General features: G+C 38.9%; 2 protein-coding genes across 3 annotated transcripts; one reads left to right on the forward strand and one right to left on the reverse strand.

Annotated features, from left to right (window-relative positions):
- The first annotated feature begins 6,671 nt into the window (after positions 1 to 6,671).
- On the forward strand, positions 6,672 to 18,428 carry LOC108677969. Of its 2 annotated transcripts, none has more exons than XM_047882118.1 (2): positions 6,672 to 6,849; positions 16,318 to 18,428. In XM_047882118.1, exons 1-2 carry the CDS (start codon positions 6,847 to 6,849, stop codon positions 16,873 to 16,875), a joined length of 561 nt encoding a protein of 186 aa, XP_047738074.1. In that variant the 5' UTR covers positions 6,672 to 6,846; the 3' UTR covers positions 16,876 to 18,428. The 2 variants fall into 2 exon arrangements, with proteins under 2 accessions (XP_047738074.1, XP_018021777.1); XM_018166288.2 differs by lacking the exon at positions 6,672 to 6,849 and adding an exon at positions 15,586 to 15,667.
- A 3,459-nt stretch (positions 18,429 to 21,887) lies between these two features.
- Positions 21,888 to 23,604, reverse strand: LOC108677963 (fibronectin-binding protein A). The gene is made up of 2 exons (XM_018166283.2): positions 23,522 to 23,604; positions 21,888 to 22,703 (listed from the first exon to the last, which is right to left on the reverse strand). The coding sequence occupies exons 1-2, from the start codon at positions 23,531 to 23,533 to the stop codon at positions 22,083 to 22,085; spliced, it is 633 nt and encodes a 210-aa protein (XP_018021772.1). The 5' UTR covers positions 23,534 to 23,604; the 3' UTR covers positions 21,888 to 22,082.
- Positions 23,605 to 23,947: the final 343 nt, after the last annotated feature.

Consider the following 23,947-nt stretch of genomic DNA (forward strand, 5'->3'; position numbering starts at 1 on the left):
CGCCATGTCCGTCTGTCTGTCCGTCCGTCTGTCCGTCTGTCCGTCCGTCCGTGACCTCAAGTTTTCGTCGACGAGAAAATGCGCTCTCTGTCACTCACTGCTGCGAGTAATGAGTTATATTTTTTGGGAGTTTCCTTGAAATGCGTCAACGATGACTTCGGATGGGACACGCTCTCCTTATTAATCTACGGCTTTTAATACAAATATTCAACTATATTATCAAAAAAGAATCCCTATTGTGAAAATCAGTTTGAGTATTACGCTGTTGATCTATTAAAATCAAATTTATATCCACTAAATATTCATATCAATGAATACTTGGCACCAACACTCGTTGATGAACTGTGGTCGCATCATGTCTAGGCCAGGCGCTATGGCCGTGTATTCACTTCTCCGAGGTAGTTTGCGTACAATTCTTCCATTTTTAATTTCGCCAGATCCACGTCCTGAATATGAATAACGAATTGTCTCTACTGAGCTGCATGTAGTTTCATCTTGAATGAATTGAAAATGGGAACCGAATGTACAACAACCGAACAGTAAAGCCGGTGCCTCGAGCTTGAATGAGTACAGGGACTAACTTCAAAAAATATAACTCAGTACTCACTGCAGTGAGTGACAGAGAACGCATTTTCTCGTCGGCGAAAATTTGAGGTCACGGACAGCCGGACGGACAGACAGACATACAGACAGACGGACATGGCGAGCACAATAGTGCATTTTTTCCATAAATGAGAAACTTGCGCTAAAAAGCTATGCCGCGATGGATACTTAGAATTGATGATAAGCCGCTCACCTATCAGACTTGGTAAAGGTCTAAATGCCATTTAGTTTCAAAGGAAGTTTAAGATAGAATGAGTCAATGTACCAGTTTTTAGACCTCTAGGAAGCAAGCCAAGATATCTGCTTAATCACACTTCTCTCCTTTGAATATCAAGAAGCAAAACGGACAGCAAAATTCTTTTCATGTACAGGCACTCATTAAGTGAAAGAAATTTATAGGAAATGGACATTCAACATTGAACCAATTCACCTAAACTCCATTAATTTCACATTTATTGCAATTCCCATGATTTACATTTTACATGGTTGCTGAAGTTGCGACTTGGCAGTGAAAGTCGTATAACTCTAAATTTGCATGAAATATTATTAAGTGCTCAGTAAACCCATGCAAATTGCCTGCTCTGTACAAATCCTATATAAAGTTTAGGTTTAAACATCATCATATCCGCATATCAAGATCCAAAAATGTGCATTGCGTTTATTCATCATTCATTGATAAAGCTTTAAAAGAAATGATTTCCACTACGCGGTACCATTGTGTGATTTTAAAAAAGACACACCCCTAAAAAAACTTTCTATTATTTTCTCAAAAAATATTTTTTGAGCATAAACTGTTTTAAAAATCAGTTTATCAAAACGCTGATTGCATCCTTTATAAAAATAAACACTGTGCACAGTGTTTTTTCAATTGACTCATGAAATTTTTTTTATAGACATTATGCATAACTGACCGAAAAATTTGGAACCAAAAAGGAAGAAACTTGACCTTACCGCGAATAATTTGATGGTATAATTCTCTAGAAATTGCCAAAGCGGTTGAAGCGAACATTTATGGACTTCTACCACCAACAATCATTTTCATAAAATTAATTTGGATAAATAGCGCTTCTTAATTATCAAAACCAGCGTAATTTTGAATCTATTTTATGAATTTCTAGAGAAAACAGTTGAAGGATTTGCTCGGCACAGTAGTGAGAGTGCGATGGTTTTCGTTCATCGACAAGTGATCATCGGGTAGTGGGCGTGGCGAACTGCAGATGCTAGGCAGCTAGGAGGACACAGAGGGAGTGAGCGGCAATGACCTCACCGCGCCCAACTACAGAAATTCCAACAGTGCGACATAAAACTCGGGTGCTATGTTCCATCCGATGATCACAACTGAAGTCACTCAAGTGGTCTTGATGCTCAGTTAAAAATACAGTTTTGTTTTGTCAGAATACTCTTTCTGACGTTTGCATGAAGAAGCAAACCTACAGAAGTCTTCAAATAGTGAATTCAAACATTAAATTAACATTAATTTTAAAACGGTAACCTACAAATTTGTCATGTTAAAATAGGTCTCATTATTTCTTTTCGTGACAAATTCACTGCAAATATCTGTAAATGAATGTTTTTTCTATATTCTTATTTCAGCGGTTAAGCGAATGGCGGTGGTCTTGAAATTGAGAAATGGAAGACGATTTCCGAGAATGGGTGTTCAATTTCGTACTGCGTGATAAATATTTGGCTTCAAGTTTCTAATTATTATGCGTCTATATTTGATAAATAAGATGATGGAATAAAAAAAGACTGGGATGCTCAGATAATAACTGCACGCAACGCGAGTTCTTGTATCCGACGTCTTTGCATCGGTAACTTGCTCAGTCGAACATAAATCAATATAAAGCCAATAACGATTATTTAGTTACTAAAACAATAAGAAAAATAACAAGAGCCAGTCAGTCCTCTCCATTAATATGACTTGGAAGACTGTTGCAGTGCGGCACCAAGGTAAAAAGCCTTTCTGATTAATCAGATCAAGTATATTCCGTTAATAATAGCTGAACAAACTTGTATAGTGGTACAACTTCAGTAAACGTATTAAATTGTTCGGAGTAATATTAACTAAAAAAATACTTGTTACACGACTTTCCGTTATAAAAATACTCCTATTTTATGCACACTTTAATTTAATATCTTAATATTGAAATGTTATATAAAAGAATGTTCTCAAAGGCACATATCTTAACAAGCGAATTCATGTTATCAGCATTGACGCCCGGCGTCCGTCGCTTGTCCAAAACCCCTCCACCACCCTAACCCCTTCCCCTCATCTTCCACCGCAACCCACCTCCCTCCCCCAATACAGTGCAAGCTTGTTTGCGTCGTTTATGTGGCGCTGTTCAAGAGAAGGCACGAGTGCTCCGTTTGACACGTGTCGCGCGCACCTAACACTTTCTCCTCTTTTATGTGATCCGGTTATAATTCATTGCTGACCTAAATAAAGGTTTCAGCTGCACATCCTTCACCATCAATACTCCCTGCACCAGTAATTAACTCATGATAGGCTCAAATTATCTGCGGCTGCTGTCTGCTTCACCATCGTAGTATCCTTCAAGTTTGGCGTTTCGATTACTGTCGGTAATTTTATTCCATTTTAGTAATTTGTGATCCGTGTAAGATTATTTCTCAAATGTGAAGTGAAGCAAACCAGGCCATTATTTCGTTCCTTTGTAAATGATATTTTATTTTATTTATTTGTTTGTTTGCTGAGGAAAAAAGTTACAACCTTAGATATTGAATCGATATTCCTAATGGTTGTTTACCTGCACTTTGTGACAGCGTTTTTCGAGCACGCTCACAACACCGAAGTGGCGAACGACTGATCCATAGTCAGGGTGGCACTTCCTTTCACAAACATCCTAACTAAGGCAGGTGACGGGCGTGCATGTTAACCGATCCAGTCACACGGTATCACCGATACAAATGTCTCGAAAACCATCAAGTAATGAGGGACGTATCCGTAGTTTCACAGTAACACTTACGCGAATATCTCGACAACTAATAAGTATCGAACGACTGATCTTTTATATCAGAATTACACTTTTGCGAACACCCTGACAACGCCAAGTGAGCGAATGATTCATATTTTCACGATAGCATTTCCTCATACATCGATAAATACTAATTGGCAAACGACTAATCCATAGTTTTAGGGTAACGATTATAAGATTAACCTGTTATCGATTAAGAGGTTATAACGACTGATCCGTGGCTTGCCCGATCGCGCACAAAGGCAAGGCAACAGATGAGTCTATTTTTAAATGCAAATTAGCATGCATGTCTGAACTCACATAGCCGCGTAACGCTGCGATGATGCCATGATGGTGATAGATTATCCCTGGCATGTTAAAATTCTTCTTAAAATTGAAATTTGGAAATTTCAATCACTCACTTGTTTAGTCCCTACTCGGCCGCTGAGTGTTTTTCTAAAGTTCAAGACAATTGTGACGAAACCAAGTGCAGCCGTGTTATAAATTTTTCGATCAGCGGATGCAGCACCACACAAGGTCCGCGTGATTATTGCGGACATAGTAGTTTTGGCGGACTCTGTAATTGCAGATTATGAGCTTGGTTATTATTCATATTTTTTACAACACTTCTCTTTAACTTTTCATTTTCTGTTGTTTGTCTGCTACAAATCTTATAATCGATATTTAACACACTTTTACCTGTCCAATTGATATATTTCGTAAAGTCAGAGACAATGCATGAATCCATTGACAGAATGAACAATCTTAAAAATTGAAGAAAAAATTTAATATTAAATAAAATTTAAATTTTTTTAATATATAAAAGTAAAGTAAGAAATTCATTTTACTTGTACATGTGTAACGCCGGAAACACTGGCCTCTTTAGAAGTGTTGTCATTAAAAAGTAATTTTTAAACGCATATTATTATATCCTATATTCTTATTGCGAGCATGGTTACTGCGGACACGTTATTACGGACATGGTTGTTGTGACAGGCGAGTGACAGGCTATAGCCTATAGGTTGTGTGAACGAGTGATAAGTCATTCTGCCGAGTTTAATGTTGTGCTTCGTATTGAATATATTATTAATATCTATTTAATCATCACATGCGACTCAATATGAAATACGTTAGTACGTATTGGTTTTCTACGTGTCTGTTACGAGACGCAGACAGCGACAGTGCGGTTTTGAACGACCACCGTTTTCTGCTGCAATTTAATGGTGCGATTTGTAATCTTTGCAAAGCCAGTAATTTATATCTTCATTTTATAATCACTCTGATCTCTTTAAATGTTTATGTACCGAAATATATGTACACGATGGTGTAAATATATAGCATAACAAATGACGATGGAAATGCTTCAACAATCGTGGTGGTCCTCGCAACTATAGATAGTGTCATAGTGCGCGTGTTATTATTCGTTATTACTATCATGTCAGATTGATTTATGTTACGTGCCACTGTTTAATGATTTTAAGCGCAGAAATTTTATCCCTGCTAAAATTTTGTTATGAATTGATTATTTTAACATATTATTCGCAGCTCAATAATAATCGTTACAAATAAATTTCGCGCCCGTAAATAAAAGTACTTTCATGAGTTCATGAGGAATTTCAAATCCAAAATTACTTAAGGGGGGGGGGGTGAGGAAGAAAGGGGCAGTAGGGGGGCGGCAGTCCGAGAAGTCGAAGTCAGAAGTTCTTATACGTTTGTTTGACGATTTGCACGCAACACGTGCAGAGCACGACACGGAATTGAATAAATTTTCGCAAGCTAAAAATCACCGTTTGTTAGTTAGGAATTTATATTCAAAATTTCGTTCGAATCTGTTTAGTAGTTTGGAAAAAATTCTTTGATCACTGCGAATTTCGGCCTGTTAATCGTCATATAATATAACACCCGAATGAAGGTGAAATTTAAAATTTTTCACAAGCTAAACATCACCGTTGGGTCCTAATGAATACGTGTTCCAAGTTTTATCGCGCTGCGTTCATTAGTTTGGGAGATATTCCTTGGTCACTAAATTTGGAGATTGGCAATGAGACCGGCTGCATGCGAGACCGGCCACGAGTCCGGCCGGAAATTTGTCCGGGCCGTCATAAATTTCTCGTGCTGAAACAGTTAAAACTGTAAAAAAAATATATTGCTTTACTAAATGTCGTTCTATTTGCGAAATACCTATTTGTAACTTTTCTCTTTCAAAATTGTGGCGTACTAAATATCAAGAAAGAGGCGTTTGTTTTTATATGTGTCTGTCGGGGGGGGGGGGCTAGAGGGANGTCACTAGAGATACACCGGGGAGCTAAAAAATATGTTTATTGGTTTTAATTAAAAAATAATTCATGTAAAAATCTGTAATAATTCCTGCGGCAGCGTATCAATAATTAATACTCACATTCCAAAATTCATGCAAATCCGTTAAGTATTGAAGGAATTATGAGCGGCCCAGTTGCGCGAGTCCGCTGGCGAGTCCGTAGAATTGTCGATCGAGTGCTTAAAATGAGCTTTAGTTGCGCATAACTGCGCCGCTATGACTACAGTTGTGCACAGCCAAGTCTCGCCGCGCAAATACAGCATTTTTGATGACGATCTCAAAAAATACTCATTTAATGTTGAATTATTCATCACTATATCCTGTAATTTTTTATTTCGGGAGTTTTTTCAACAAAAACAATAATCATGATTTTGCTTCAGACTGAATTTTTACTGCAATATTATGGTAACATCGTTTCATTCGAAAATCGACTTCGACTCAGCGACTGTACTGTTTAGTGTTAACGTTCATCGCCGTAAGTGAGCGCGCGTGAATGCATACGACAGGAGCTAGTGTTTGCTAAGTTTAGACACATTATTCATGATTATTGCCCATAAAGAATACATCACAAATGGGTGAACTTGAATTTCGCGGGTATCTATTAATTTTTCTGTACATAAGTGACTTTCATAATCATACAAATTTAAGACAAAACGGAATAGTCTAGTACGGGTAACCGGAACGTTACTCGTTGTACTAGTATTTTTCAGTGCAATTAGTGATTAGGTCGTGTTAACACTTGAAACATAAACCAATAAACCTTCACTGCAGTTTGCTTATTGGATAGATTTGATAAATTTATACCAGTTTTTACAGCTTGCTCTCATTTCCGGTAAAACGTGTAGAAATCAAATTTTAACTAATGTTGAGTTAGCCGACTCTTCACTCTTCCTGTGCCGCCCAGCTGGATTTTTGTCGCCATGGACTCAAGCCCAATAAAGCATAAGGAATATAATGGTAAGTACTGATGCCTTTACTTAATTTATATTAATATTATCTGTACTTCGATCAGTTCGATGATGTGGTAAGGGCCTATTGTTTACTTTAGCCTAAGTACAGAGCAGAAATCTAGTCACACTTCCATTCTGGTGAGTCGGCTGACACTAAAATTATTATTATTAAAAAGTTGATAAATTCAAGGTTTCAGCTTAATTCTTATTCCATTCACAATTAGGTTGGTATAACTATAAGAGCTGAGTGGACCGAATAGTTTCATCAAGCCCGTAGGCTGTACCTACGAATCTACGATGGTGCGAACTCGAATGTGGGATATTTTGTTTAATTTTTAAAGTAGATTTTTTGTTTTGGACAAATCTCATTTGCAAGATAAGGTTAGTCATAACTCATAAGGTTTATAAGCTCCTGAACCCTGAGTCACTCAAGTCTTAGTTCCATGACTTCCATCCCGACACGGTGACGGTGTGTCGGTGTCGGCCACACCTGTTGTTAGTTGTTACTTGTTACTAATGTTAGTCTGTTAGGATATATGAAAGACAGTGTTAGTTTAATCCTGAATACGTTGTGTTCTTACTGTTTCTGAAGCACCGTTAAATCTGTAGATAAATTAAATAGTGTAAAAATGTTGGGAAATTCCTCATTACTTGGTAATACATGATCATGATCTTCAAATAATAAGTGTTCACCGCATTTCCTTTTTAGTCCCACCAGTGAACCATTTTCTTACTCAAAAAATTACCTAAGACTCAACTATTCTGAAAATCGATGCCAATGAACGAGGGAAGTAGCGATTAATGCTATAAAGGAACACAGTAAGTCATGTTCGCCCTTTATTATTTCTTTACTACTTGAATGTGAATGTTTAAGCGTAAATTTAAAAATCAATGATTCACGTGGGGTGAAAAATGTGAGCTTTTTGTCTGATCGAATCACTACGTCGCTAAAGCCACGTTTTCGTCATCTAAGAATATGCCACATCCACTAATGCCCCAAGTCATATTGAATAAAAAATGTAAAAAAAAAATATGTTATAGTATGTGGTAGGAATTTTACTTAGCCTTTAGATGTTTTTCTAACATTACTGTATGTTTTCTAAGTTTTTAAGGGAATTTAGAGCGTGTGAACAAACGTCTTCTCTAAGCCGTCCGAATCTGTTAGCGCGCCGATTCGCTGCTGTTATGATGCGCTGTTGGAAAGGGAGGCAGTTGTGGCCTTTGTGCCGAGGCCTCGAACGCTGGACGCTCGCTCATGCGACTCCTTCCCCCCCCCCCCATTCTCCCTCCATCCTTTCCCCTATCTTTCCCCCCTCCTTTCCCATTTTCTTCTGTCAACTCTCTCACTGCTCGATATTTTTCTCTTCACACTTACTTGTCTACGACAGCCAGCTATTGCTGTCTCCCAAACTCCCCCTGTTTAACAATTTCACGTTAAATTCGTGAAAAGCATTAGCTTCTGGTAACGAAATTTACTAATACTTTGACGAATGTAGGTATATGATAGAAAATGTTCTTTCATAAACTATTTGTAGACCATCTCACAATTTATTCTTTATTGGTCGATTACGTGATACTTTTGTTATCAAGCTGACCTCTCAGAAAATTCTGCAGACCATTCTGTGTTCATTTTATCTTATATGATTTTTATTTTGAATTATTAAGACAACCGCCTAAACCCCATCCACAATAGCTATTGGAAATGGGATTGGATTGAGGTAGCTAGTATCTATTTCTAAATAAAAAAACAATAGCGTACACATGTCAAGAGACAAAAGCCGAGCAACAGCTCTTTTTGTCAGCCTAATAATTAACTGTCAAGTCATATTACTAACTCAAATAACCGCTGCTTTGTCTTTTTTCAAGTGGAAATAAGGAAATTGCACCTCAATATTGAATTTTTGACGAGTAACATTAAAAACAGTGGCTGTATTGCTGGAAGAGGAAATGATAATCTCATTTTGTGATAAAAATTGAATGAAAAGGTTTCAACTGGAGTAGTTGAAGACTGAAGTACAGCTGCTCACATAGAGTTATGCGCTGCTGTTGTTGATCAAGTTTTCGACACAACTCTCCGTCTCACATTACCACCAACAAAGAAAATTTTATTCAACCTATCCATGAACTAAATAAAGACACTCACTCCATTATGTATTAGTAGTCTCTAACCAAGCAGCTAAAAAACGAAGTATATGCAACGCTTGCAGGATCACGTTGTATATGTTACATGTTATTCATTGAAAGATGAGCGGAGAGCGATAATGAAATATTTTCGTTGTACGCTGCAAGTTATGTACAACTTCTATCACCATAGAAAACTTCTAAGAATGGGCTATCTCAATTATTTTCTATGCCGGTATGATTTGAATTGAAATTTCAAGCTTTCGACGAATTTCTGTTTGTTGAATTAAAAACTGTGGCATCTATAGCGCTTACCTACCTTTCCTGTTTTGCTTTTTAATTCGCGGTTCAGTTAGTTTAGAATTCACGCGATCAACCGAAACGACGTTTGATGAATAAATTTTCATCAATCTTATAATAAATAAGACGCTTTAGAATGAATTATCATTCTGAAGCGTCTGATTGATGCTTAAAAAATACTGGCCTACTGCATTTTTAAACGATCTGCACGCAAACTGCAAGTTGCTTTTTACTATTTTAAGTTTCACTGCCGTGTCACCTACAGTGACCTACTTAATTTTAATTAAGAAGTTAGTGTTATCTTTGTTGTAAGTTTATAAATTTTGTCGTGCGTATGAGCTACGAAAATTGAATTGCTTCTCATGGAATAATGTTAAATACGATAGCAAAAACTGAAAATAACCGGGAAGTCATAGTAAATTTAACCAATACGTGTTACAATTTTGTCTTGAAACATCATCACATCAAACGTGTTGGGCTCTGATCAGACCCTGGGCAGGCACGCACCTTGGGTTTTATGAAGCGCTTTTGCCTTTTGAGAAATATTTGATCTGTGCGCAGCCAACGCAGCTTCCAGCGGAGTGGACTGAAAGGATAGATAAAAAATGCGCAGGCACGAAACAGACACAAGTATTGTTTGCTATCGTTTGTTTCTTTGTCCAAAGAAGAATAATATTATCGAAGAACAAGTGGTCTTGCTATAAAAGGCTTGATGTATTTAGTGAGGTCTATATGCTTGCTACAGTAATCATGTTTGAGTGGTTTTTAACGTTGTAATTGATAGGGAAAAATGGAGAAACGCGTGTGGTTGTTTAGCAGCCACCAGCCATTGCGCAAAAAATGTAAATTAGAGTACCTTATGTCGTAGAAGGGAACAAACCATGTCAGCGATTCCTATCAATGAATGATAGGAATTATTTGTAAATTGTAGTAGAGGTAGTGTAGTTAGTGCATGTATGTATGTGGTTTGTAAGTAGTGCGACGACGTTGCCGCACGCAGGCTTGGGAATGTGGTGGCAGTGAGGTGAGTCATGCTGTGCGTGCCGAACAGCAAATCATAAACCTATGTTCTCAGTTGTGACTCTGTCGATTACATTTAAGTAAGCTATAATAATGTTTAAAACAGGAGTCTGATAGATTCAAGTGTACATTAGTGTTTCCTACCAGTTTTGAATAAAAAAGTATTAGTTCTGATTATTGACGGCTGAGATGATGCATTAGAGAGAAGTTTAGGGAATGAGGATTGTTTACAACGGAAAAGGAGAACTGAGCTGTGACAGAACGTTTGGGTGTAGCACAAGGACTACAAGTTTCTCCACCAAGAATAGCACCTCATAGCTCAAATTCACTTGATCAACGCCGATGTCGCTTGCGTTAATGTGGAATTCCTTCATATTGTCGATTAGGAGCTCGAATTCCTGTTGAAACGGTTCTATTATGTGATTACGAGCTCATCGGATACTGGAAGAATCAGAACTAACTGATCATTCTATATTAAATGTGTTGGAAGCCCTAGAAAAACCGCTGTTCATCCATTAGTTTACAATGTGAGCCTAGTCAGTCTATGAAAAGTATTGCGAGCTCTAAGAAAACTACCTTCATTTGCCCATTAGTTAAGAAGAGATTCACAGTACATCTCTAAGGAATCGCATAAGGGTTAAGGATATGAACTATGTTGGCATATCATTTAATCTCACTAGCTGATTGCGACTTGGTTGTCGACTTTTATGAAGCGCTGTCGAGCAGCGTGCTAGATGCGAGGCCGGAAGGACTGCGACATCGTAAGTTGCCAACCATCAAAAATCCGAAGTGCGGTGGAGCTGTTTTAGCATCCATTTCGAGTCCCCATCTTTAGAACAACTATCATCATCACGGATGAGGCGCAAATCAATATCCAATACCGATTGGTTCCATTACCCTTACGCGTTCGTTTTATTTCGGTTGATATATTTTCTGGAGGAAAAACATGTAGTTTCTCTTTCGTTATCTACTGTCTCTGTCTGGCTTGAATCTTATACCTCCTCTATGGGGTTTTCCCAGCAAGAACAGCGCAACATAACTATAATGCCTTCAACCACTCTTCCTTAGGCTTATGTATAACCATGTACATGATTTGGTAAAACCTAACTAACATATTGTGCTACCATTCTTCTCTCAAAATTACATATTGTAATTCAGTCAGAATTAAGCATGTATTTTGATGAGATATTAAATAAGTCAGTCAATCGCGGAGGTACGGCCTGCCCGAAATGCCGTCACCATGTTGTTATATTTATATTGTATTCTCTAGCAACGTGTTTCAACTTCTTGCATTAAAGCTGCGATTAGTGATTAGATTGCCGAGACGGCTGTATAGGCAGCAATATACATAATCACGATAACTGAAAGAAAAGAGTAGCGAGAGACGCTTAATCTTCCTTCCTCTCAGTGCTGAAACAGATGTCGTGCAAGTACCACGACGACTTCAAACACAAGCAGCACTTCATAGATCGAACCTACCTGTTCAGCTCCGCTCCACCTTGTCACGTAACGCAATTATATATAATGTATTGTTTTGTATTTCATTCAGTCGTTTTAAATGGGGAAAACTAAAACAATTGTTTACGAATTTGGCGTATGTTGTTTAGGAAAATATTGAATAATTGAATTTTAATGCCTGTGAAATCCGTACTTATCACTGGTTTTTCTCTACTGATTTCTGTTATTTACTTGGATGATCTCAATGAAATTGTCATTTATAAATTAGTTTTTCGTTTCGCTCGCCTCGTTGCAATTTTTATCCACACTCGATAGTTACCACGTCTCTAAATGGAAATTAAGCCTTTGTAAGCAAGTAATAATTTCCTTTTCTTGCAGCGCATACATTTTTGCCTTAAAAATAATCTCAACGCCACAAATTTAAATATTTGCTTAGGAGAGAAACATGAAGCCCATAAGCCAATATTTTCTTGTTGTGCATGCAAATGCACATGCGTAATAAGAAAGAAAGAAGAATGTGGCTGAGCGGATGGGAAGAGGGAGGGGCCAATAGCATCGTGGTGGCTGGCAACGTGGGAGACACGAGTTTTCGACCTCGGGCCGATGTCGCACAAGGGTCGCAACTGACATGAAGGCCAATAGCACCTCATAAATCTGTATAACTGGACTCGCTTCGCTCCGGCTTGGCCCAAGCTCCTCCTTGTATTATAAAAAAAATTTCTTTATGGCCCATTGAATGTTTTTTTATTTTTAAGACGAGCACCAGAACATAGATGCTAATATTTTAGTCATAAAAAATTATTGCTACACTTGCATGCAATTGAAACATAAATTCTCCTTGAAGTACACTCGTTTTTATAATGTTACACGAATTAGAAAGCAAATTTACCGAAAGGAGATCGAAATTGTTGCAATCATTCTTAATCTAATTCTTGGTCATCAAACACTGTCGACCTGCCAATAAGCTCTAGTTTTTAATGCCGTTTTGCAGCATTTTTCGAGTTTTGAATAGGTACCGAATGATGACGGACGAGCGACGAAGATCAAAGGAGTGAATTAAATCCAGTTCAGTTAATCCAGTAAGTTTTAGGTTATTTTTTAGTAGATTCCTATACAGCTTAGTGTTCATTTCAATTGGTAGATTATTCGTAGTTGCACCGTTAGTAAGGTGGCTGAAGAAACGAAAAGACCGACTGATGGTCACTCGTCAGTCAGTAATGATGTCATGTCGGTCACCGGCGAAGTAGCTAGCGCAAACGGCGGCGAGCAGAGAAGAAAAGCGTCCAAGAATCGCGGCGTCAGTACCACAAATACGGCACAACACAACAGCGTCTCATACTCGGCGTGAACGCGAGCCGCTGCCGTCAGATTTAAAGCTGAGTTCTATCTAGCTTCTTTTACCTAGTATCTCATGCCATTGTTTATCATGGTTGAATTTACAGTCATGAGTTATTTGTGAATAAATAATAATTGGTTTGCGGATGCATTATTTCTAAGTTATCAAATTATCAAGTAAGTAGGGCGATGGGTAAAGTCAGTATAGGGGAAATCAAAGGAGAAACAAACTAAACACCACCGAGTGCGCGCGTGACTGTGGCGCAAGCATCACATTTGGCTTCCTTTTGAACAGAGCGGCATAAATGACGGATACCCAAGCCCACTGTGCTCCGAAACTTTTCCCATTCAAAAATCTAAAATTAAATGAGCCATGATATCGATTGTATTTAGCCCTGTTTAATGGTATTCAGGTTGAAGATACTCTTGTATTTATTGAGTCTCTTACATATTCTGATAAGTTAATTAATGGTCGGCTTGTCAACTTGCTCGAGGTTTTGCCGTCGGAAAACGTTCTTGCTTATAAATCGGAACTTTCTTCAAATTTCGTGGTTAAGGTAAAATAGCACTATAAAAGTCTCGAAGAATCGACTAAGATAGCATTTAACCAATATAAAAATGAAAGCAACAGTTTTAAATTAATCCACCCTCTTCGTTTGTGTCGGACTTGATTACTTGAGTCACGCCTCACAAAATATTTTCTGCAGTGTATCGATTTGACTGACATGCAGGGCCACCTCGATTATGAGGCGCTGTTCCAGTTGAAGCAATTCGTGCTCTTACGATGACGACCACCGCCGCCACCAGCAGAGTTGTGGCCCTACCTCCCTCACCTCCCTCTTTCTCACCATCGTCTCGAACACTTACTTACATTGTCTCAAACATGCTTGCTAGTTGCTACTCTCATCTTTGTTCAGCCTACCCGTCCGTGACTGGATGTGAAAATTGGGAGAACATTTTATAAGGACCGCTGATGCATACGTACCTTCCTTAACGCTGTGGTATAACTGTATTAATTATGTTTATTTGCCACGGATTAACTAACCTGCGTGTTCCAAATAATTCACATTTAAGAATATTTTTTAAATCGAACAATCGAAAGTAGAGGAAGCGAATAAGTTTATGAAAGGGTATGCAAAGCCATCATCAAGTGCTGTTAATTTGAGATTGGCGTGCGTACGCAGACATACCGTATCAGAATTGCTCTATTCCGTTACACGGAAGTAACCTTCACGCCCGTTTTTCGGTAGTTGTTGTAATGTACTCTGCACCAACATGCACTATGGTATTAAGTTGACTAATTTATCATATATTAATTTGATGACGCATGTATAAATTTATGAACTACACTAAATTTGTGACTCTTTGCCACCGACATCATGCCTTGTAAATGGAAAATTTTTATTGCAACTCTTTTTGCAACTTAATTTTATCACTAATCATGACAAAGATGCACCACTAAGATGATCTACGACCGTACTGCAGTCCAGTTCTTCAGCAGCCATTTCTATTGCTGTATTCCGGCAAAGTAATGTCATGAAATAATAATATTCCTTTATTGTGCTTTTTCAGCACACCTGTCAATAATGGATGTCTGAGTTGGCACAGCATTTACGGGTTTTCGATGTTGATACAAACCACGTTGCATGGATCCTTTTGATCGAATGTTCATTGACGTCTTATTGTAGAAGTGCAAATACTTCGCGTGTCGTAGTGTTATTTGTCATGGTATTGCTTGAGCTTTTGAAACTGCTACCTTACAAGCTCTTTGATTTGCTCTTTTCGTGAGAATATGAATATTTGGCTTTTGCGCTCTATATACTGGGGGGTTGTACGTCAAGCTGAAGTGCGTCTCAAGGTGTACGTCAAGAAGAATGTACACCATAGCTGATGTAATCCTAAGGGATGCACGTCAGCACTGATGTACGTCACGAAGAATGTACTCTAAGAGCCTGAAGGCATCCATGATAGCCTCACCGCTACGACGCTCAAGGATCCAAGCTCCAAAATCAGCGACTGCGGCTATAGTGCTTACGCACTTCGACGGCATCTACTCGTACTTGATGACCTTCTTATTTGCACAATTATTATTACACGAAGCTTGAACCGTGCACATTGCGCTAGCATGAGGTAATGATAACGGCCTGGCTCGTCCCCCAATGCTTTACAAATTTGACTTGCAGGCCGGAGGCCAACACAGCCTATTGGTTTTGCATGTGGAAGAAGGCAGTGGGTCTCACGCGTGTCCAGTTGTTTAGGTCACATTCAGCAGCCCGTTACAACATATTTTAATCACTCCTATTGTACTTACATCCTTCCTACCGCGTTCTTGAAATTGCGATGAGTCTCAACGGCTAAAATATCTTCTCCCTTCGGCAGGTGAAAAAGATAGGACGATTAGGGAGTATGTCGCTGGAGACAGAATATAATTATTACAGTTGGTGTGGTGTAGTGCTAGGCAGCTCTGGGCGTTTTGCGTACGTTTCCCTGCGTCAGTCGTGAAGTGAAGGCCACGCTCATATAGAGGACCTTTACGCACCTGCTGCACTCAGTCTAGCATCAACTTTTGCATTGGCAACATGAGATCTCTGGTAGGTGTCCTCGACTTATTCACCTATTGTTTGATGTCATTGTATTAGTCACAATTTAACAATGTATAATTAATTCGCAATAATATTGGGGCATTTTTCCTTGCATGCATCACTCAATCATAGGCAAGACTTTTACAGAATAACTAAGCGATTAAATCGCATGAAATATTTGGTGACAATCACGCATTTCTCTATGCTTTTATCCGAGCATTGCGTAATTGCAAAATTTGTATTCATCGTTTTATCTGCGAGCATCAAATTTCTTATCCAAATTGTGTCAAGAACAAATACCGATTTAATTAACGTACAGTTGTGTAGAGTTTAATGAAATCGTGAGGATAAATATCATTGATATTCGTTAAGAAAATCGTTTTTTTTTTTTCTTGAGAAGGCAGACGATTGTTGCCCGATTGTTTGACGACTTCGAAATAAGATAATTTATCATTCAACAAGCAATCAAATTTTACGCTTGGTTATATATCTGTACTGGGGCTAAATGTTATTTACTACCGTATTACATATTATAAATAATAAAAGTTTTACTAAGGTATTGGGATTACTGTATCCAGCTAACTTTTTCGAAGACAAATGTACCGACGCTGCTGACAGCGCGTTTATTTATGATTTCATTATCTTTTTTTGTGCGGCAGGCCGTGATCCTGGCGATAGTTGGCGTGGCGGCGGCTCAGTACGAGGCTGGCCACGTCAAGATCCTTCAGGACAAGCGTTACCAGGAGGGCGCTGCATTCGGTAACTACAGGAACCAGGAAGATGGTATCAAGTATCAAGAAGAAACCGATCAGCAGGGCATCAGGCGAGGCTACTGGGAGTATCCTGACGAAACTGGCAAAATCCTTCGTGTCGAGTTTGAGGCTGGCGCAGGCATCGGCTTTAGGATCACTAATTCCAACTACTTGGCTAACTCTCTTATCGACAACTCCGTGATCCAACCACGTCCTGCTGCTCCTGTCCAGCAAGTTCCCAGAGCCCTGCCACAACCTGTCCATCACACTCAACAAATCCACCAAGCCCCTCAACCCATCCACCAAGCTCCTCAACCCATCCATCAAGCTCCTCTGCCCGTTTTTAGGCAAGCTCTCCCAACCACCACCACCCCTAGGGGGCCAATCAATTTATTCGATTATCCCGCCAGCCTTGACTTCTCGCGACATTCCCTTGGACACAGCTTCAAATTCACTGCTAATTAGGCAACACATTGTTATTAAGGAATAAGGATTGCCGTTATAACTGAAGAGACTGATGACTTCTATAAAAGTATTCGTTTTCTAGTCTTTGGTGCAGGCATTTCTTTAAATTGGAACGAAGATAAAAATATTTGATTTTTCGTCTCATTTCAATACACTATTAATTTGTCATAATTATCTCTAAACATAATGGGACAGTTTATGAAGCACATTCAAATTGGGATTCCACATGACGACGAGATCATTTCCGCAAGCCACACGACGCGTTTTTATCCTGCTTGTGGCCAGTGGGCGAGACGGCATCATGAAGGGCGATCACTTCCTAGAAGTGAGTTAGACCTGCGCGTCCCCGTTACTCCCGGCCTTCAAGCTGCCACCACTTCCTTCTACTACTCACCTGCATCACCTTGTTCTGTCGACGCTCTCTCTTATTTTGTTAGCACCTAAGCATCATATTCTGCCAACACCACCACCCCATTCTTTCGATGCTCTCTCCCAATTTTGCCAACACCTAAGCATCATATTCTGTAAACACCATCACTTAGTTCTTTCGATGCTCTCTCCTAATTTTGCCCACACTTAATCATCATATTCTGTAAACACCATCATCTCGTTCTGTCGACGCTCTCTCCTTATTTTGTCAACACCTAAGAATCGTATTCAGTTTACACATTCACCTCGTTTTTTCATGGCTACTCGTTAGTATCTTCACTCTTGCAACACGTTTTATTTTCGCTATCTTCATGCAGAGTCCCAGTATTGTCCAGCTATACACTCTAGACGCGCTGTTATCAGGATCGCCTCATTTTATTCATAACTTATACACATTTTCTGTATTCGACTCCTTGCCGTCATCACCCCAATAATTTGTATTGTTATTTTTTTCTTCTCTATCCAACTCTGCAAGACATGCATAATTTGCATTCTCTTTTCATTATTGCAACATTTATTGTCATGAATTGCAACTTAAAATTAGGAGCTAACAATCAAATGTTACTCCCTGTATTTTCGTCACGCATCGTGCAGTTAAGGTAGAATTCGTACAATAATCCAGCATAAAGTTTCATCTATTCGCTCAATTGTTTCTGCCCTATAGCTAAGGTCGTCTTTACACTAATCAATATACAAAACAACTGCGCTCGCCACGAGGTCACGCTGAGCTTCCTTACTTCTAAAATTACTCCAGAGATTATTGGGATGTGTTTGCGAGGATGAAATACTATTGATAGTTGACTAAAAATATTACTAATTTGTTTGATAATAGATTCTCCATCTCATTATTTCTCGAATCAAAATGGAAATAATGATTACTTTTTTAACCGGTATTTTGACGAGTTCTCCAACTGTAAATTTGTATTTGATTAAGTTGGTTCCATGTAAGTGAGTAATTTCTGCAAATTAATATATGCTTATAAACAAAATCTATAAACAACGGCCCGTTGCCTTGCTAGCTGATGAGACAGAGACAGTGCGAGTTTTTCTGTGACGAGGAAATAGCGCATTGTTCTGTTCCTGTTCAATGTGTGTAAAACATCAAATAAAGTGTTGTAAAAGCCCGTATTGTTTATTCACTCCTCCCTATTATTAAGAAGGTCAACCATCCAATACTCGAACGCGCGCAACGCTAGCTAAGCGCCTTTCAGAAGAATGAGTAGATTGTACTTAAATTTGAATTTGAATTTCATATCGATTTTCATGGAATAATGAACTTTAACCAGAATCATAATTATGGGTGGGCCATCATTTGATTTTTATCTTGATCAACATTTTGTTGATCTTAATGCCTCCCGATATTGCTGTGAAGGTCGACCACCCAATACTCGACTAAAACGGCTCAGCGTCTTTCAGGGAAATGTGTTGATTGTAGTTGGATTCAAATTTGCATTACGTATCGTTTTCCATGGGAAAATGAACTTTAACCGCAATTAAAATATAGGTGGCCCAACATTGGATTTTACAACAACAACGCGCTACATTTTGCATTTTTATGGCCGCACATTTTATTTACAACAACCTCGCGTTACTGTATCTATTGTATTAGAGCTATCATAGTAGCAGTTAGTTAGGCAGTTTATCAAGCTTGCCCGTATTTGCTGACATGTTCCAAAGTATAAATCTGGTTCTGTGAGCTAATTATCTGATTATTTGGTCCATAAACACTTCCACAAATCAAATGACGTCGGCTTGATATTTTTACGAGTCTTTTAACTGGACGAGTTCGGTATTAGAAACATGATCTGTTATCTGAGCACCTGTCCTTTCAAGCACACATTTAATGCGACTATAATAAACTTTTCCATTAACTGCTCAGTAAATTATTCACAACTTTTTAGGCAGCCGACCTATTTTTCTCAAAAAATAGTCTCGATACAGTCATGCTATTTTCATATAATTGAGCGGTTTTATGAAAAACTAAACACAGTTTAACCTTGAGATATTCTTTTAGTGCTTCGTATACGTCGACTACGTGTGATCTGCTGCTGTTTGAGATAAGCAAAAAGATTTTTTCGTGCTATATTTGGCGCCTGATTAGTCTCGACGTCTAGCCGGTGCGACTTTGCCTTCGCCTTGCACGGTAGCAGTGAAACCGACGATTTATTACTGGTATAACCAGTATTTCCCAGTATGAATGCTTTCCCAAGAGCAGAATTTCACATAAATAACATAAATAACCAAATTCAAAATCTAAAATTAACAATTATATGTCAAATGTTTCCGATGCCCCACACCGATTTCACTATTTCTCCCCCATATTATACTGTGCAGCCAGTTTTATTTCAAGGTAATATAGCTTCTCACAGACAACCAAAATGTACCGTGATGCTGTGGCTGCCTTGATGCCCAGGGTCCAGGACATAGTATCAGATAATGCATGGTTGAAGGGTTACTTGTGAGATCAGTTAAACGTCCTTGGCATTTAATGTTGGACAAAATACGCAGGTACAACCTTGCGTTCCGACAAAATTGAATTGTGCAAAGCTTAACAGTCTGATTAGATCGATCAGGCTTATTGTGTGCATTCATGCGGAGTCAAAAATATTTTGAATTTTTTCTTCCTGATAATGAATGGTTCGGCAGTTGTTTCAAATCTATCGGCTTATTATTACTTACTGGAAACGAAATATTGCTCCATAGAAAGAAATTTATGAATATTAAAACATATTTTAGGCCACCGTATTAGAACTTGCTCCTAATCATCTCATTCTGTAAAAATAATGCATTCTTCTCAAATTACTCATCTTTTAACCTCTTTCATACCTTCAGAATTTTTACCATTCATTGATACCTCCAAATTCCAAAACTTGTCAAATCGTGAAGTCATAGACGCTTTTTGTGGTTGATAATTGCTCTCGACTTGCATACATGCATGTCGCTCTGAAGTACGGAAATCACAATAACCATGATAACAATAACTATGATAAACTGATTTGGTTGCATGCAGATTTCAATCTAGCTAGGAAAAATTGCAAGAGAACAAATTACGTCGTTATTGACTTGAAAGAACTTACTTATATATTATATAAAAATTTCACGTTTGTTAAAGGCGCTTTGAAACACAATAGTTCCCTTTAAAACAAACTAGTATATGAAATCCACGCTGTAATCTAAAATTCTTACAATTTTCAAGAAGTTCAGTCACGAGAAACTTGTTACATTTTACTGTTACTACCTTACCTACCATTTACTACCTTACTACGTAAGGTAGTTCCCCGGCTCAAAACTTTCTTGCTGCACAACATGCAGTTTGTGTGGAAGTAAATTCCCCCAGACGCGTACAGTTGGGACGTGGCCCAGCTACTCAGCAAGCAGCTAGTGTCTTGCTGCCCGCGTAACTAAGTTTTGTCATGCATGCAGAGAAATGAGAGAGATTTAGTCCGAATAGCGATGCACTTTTTGCCTTGTGTGGGTCACCCTGATTCAGTTTGCCCCTGGCAAATGGGCATGTGAATTAATGCTACGTGCAGAAAGCATGTCATTATTTGGACAACCTCGCCCATTCATTTTTCTCATTATGTGACCAGATGGTGACTGCAAAGGCAGATGCGATCAAGTGCAGAAACTCATGAAGCTTGAAAGATTTTGAAACCGCAATTATATTATAACAATCTATTAAGCTTCTATGCGATGAAATTCTTTATTTTATATGCCCACTTCTTCTTCAAACTGCGTCGTTTATCAAACTCCGTATTACGCAATCTATACCAACGTGGCAACAATCTATTCTATACCAACATTTTCGGGTTCGATCCATTCTTCTCGGAAATAATTCCAGCATGATCGTGAACTTTAACAATACCATTTTGCAATCTTAAAGCACTAGTTACAACTTAACTTCAAGGTCAACTTTTTTAGGAATGGTGTTTACTGAAAAAAAATTGTTTTCGTTCTCCGCGGAGCAAATCTTGCAGTAAATGTGACTAATTGCACTACCCGTCCTCATTCTGTTTTCCGGTCATGAGGTGGAGAAATTTTACCTCTAACCATAAAAGTAACGGCAGACCTTTGCTCACAATAAGTGCGTTCGAGCCGCCTGCTCTCGAGCTGTGACATTCTATTGTAGCGTTATGCACACAAAGCGCAGCTGCCGCCTCCGCATGAAAAGGTCGCATGAGATAAAGTGTATAGGTACTCTCCATTGTTTCTTAAGATGTTAAATTGGACACAATTTCGAATGATCTTTACTATGCATGGTCGAATTGAATTAATTATATGTGGCGCAAATACTTTTCATGATAGGTTGATTTTACTTTGGTTCGTTTCTTCGTTGTGTCATGCCATTTATCATTCATATCGCTCCGTGTGATTTATTTATTTTTCGTCGTGTCATGCCGTTTATCATTCATATTGCTCTGTGCGCTATTATACGTTAGACTAAGCTGTTATATTTCATTTCTATGATCATTTAATTTTATTGGGAATGTCTCATATGAATGCAGATATCACAAGTTGTGATGCTACAAGATCATTGAACTAATCCGTTAAATATATCTGGTATGGGGCATAAAACCAAGAAATCTGTAAAACAACTTTATTTATGTATATACATTAACGGGGGCTGCGTCTGCCAGGGAAACACACTGAGCCGTGAGGCTGAGAGGACTGCCTGACAGGACCGCTTGGCGAGGGCGGGTTGAGGCACACGCGCCGGTTGAGGCACACGTGTGTGTCTTGTCATGGATAATTTAAAGAAGATTTGAGGGGAAGCAAGATTATCTAGTGGCAGTGAGGGATGAGAAGAAACCGTTGGCGGTTCTCTCCAGGTTAAGGGTAGCGGGGTAATCGAATCTGTGGGGTGGGAATTCAGTGGTGGTGGTGATAGGGACTACGGGGATAGGATTGTTAGGGATGAGGCGAGCTGGGGCTCGAGGAGCTGGCTGAGGAATAGGACTTTGGGTTGGGGGTGGGGGAGTAGGGGCGGGTGGGATGAAGGTGTTCTGTTGTACGGGAAGTCTGGCAGGAGCAGGAGGCGGTGTTGAGGCTGAAATAGTGGCTTGGAGGTTACCAAGGTTTTCTTTAACAAGTCCTTCGACTCCGAGGACTTCGTAGCCGATGCCTTGTCCTGCGCGCCAGTAAACCTTCACGCGGTTGTTGTCAGGCTGCACGTACGAGTAGAAGCCGTAGAGCAGGCCGTCGGGTCCTTGTTTCTGCCCTGATGTCGTTCCGTCTTCTTGGAATAGTTGATGTCCAAAGTTAGCGCCGTCTTGGTATGATTCGTACGAGAGAATTCTGGTGAAAGGGTTTCCTGCGACATTTTCAGCCGCGGCACCCGCACCAAGAGCCCTCTGTTGGGGCATAGCATAGCTAACGCCCAACAGAGCTGCTACAAGAATCTGCAACACGAACACAACAAGTCAGGACCTCGCTTCAAATTGTGAATAATTAAAACATACGAAAACAATATATATATACGGACGCAAATTGTATAAATATGTACAAATTAAGTTCGATGAAACTAGAGTCGAAACTATGTAAGAAAAAATGTATGTTGTCTATTGATCCCACTATTGAAATTAATGTGTACAAAAGTTAGCAGTTCTGAAGAAGTTAAAGCACATACGATACGAGCGATAGTCCGAACATATGATTGAAGTCGAATATATAGTAAAAGATAAAGTAATGAAACATTAGTGAAAGGCAATTTTCCAGCGATTAAGAGGATTGGTTTTTTCTTGAAAATATATGCATTCAAAAAGTCAAACAAATTTAAGTAACTTTGTTGATAAATTATCGTTCCTTAAATCCTTCTGCAAAAATTTTGAGATAACTACTATTACAAGCGTTCAATGTTTGAATAATTCAAGTAGTTAGTAATTCAATGGAAGCAACTTTGTTCAACGTTACAATATATGCATGAAATGTCGCAAATACCTAAAATAAATATAAGATTCAGAAGATAAGCGGACACCTACAAGTTACGCAATAATTTTTGTATCTATGCAAAGATGAGTGGTGTCAATAAAAAATCGAGTGTTTTATTTCCACAATGCCTATGAGAAAATTTTAATCGGACATTGCATATATGTTTCCAATCTCTCGATATTGTACCCCATCACATAGTAATTGAAAAAATGCGGCATATTAATTGAGGGGCACAACCAATTCGTCACCAGGTTAATCACAATATCTTAATCCTAAAAAGTTCACTCACAATCTGAATCATGTTGACGTGCGTTCTGAGCCAAGCCTCGCAATGTAATGAGTGGCAGGAGCTGACGCAGCTTTATATATAGCCGACGAGAGCTGCGGCTTTACCAGTCTCAAGGTTGACAGGAAGCAGCAACGGAGAAGACCAGAAATGATCTGTAACAGACCGCCGACGACGTTCTCCTTAACTTGCTCCTCGCAACTGGTTTCACTTTCAACCACAACTGGTGCATCATTACCATGCCTGTTCATGAATTAAAAACTGCATTGCCTGATAACAGTTAAGTTATCATATTATTTGCTGCCCGACGAAAGATTATAAGCCATTCGTGTGTGATCATGGACTGCCTGTATTGCAACACACTCGCGGATGTCTGTAAAAACTCAATCGTTATGGTCAAGAGGGCTAACTGCACCTACATGGCGGGAT

Source organism: Hyalella azteca, unplaced genomic scaffold (assembly GCF_000764305.2).
Source record: "Hyalella azteca isolate HAZT.00-mixed unplaced genomic scaffold, Hazt_2.0.2 contig9706, whole genome shotgun sequence".
In the NCBI taxonomy this organism is placed as follows: Eukaryota; Metazoa; Arthropoda; class Malacostraca; order Amphipoda; family Hyalellidae; genus Hyalella; species Hyalella azteca.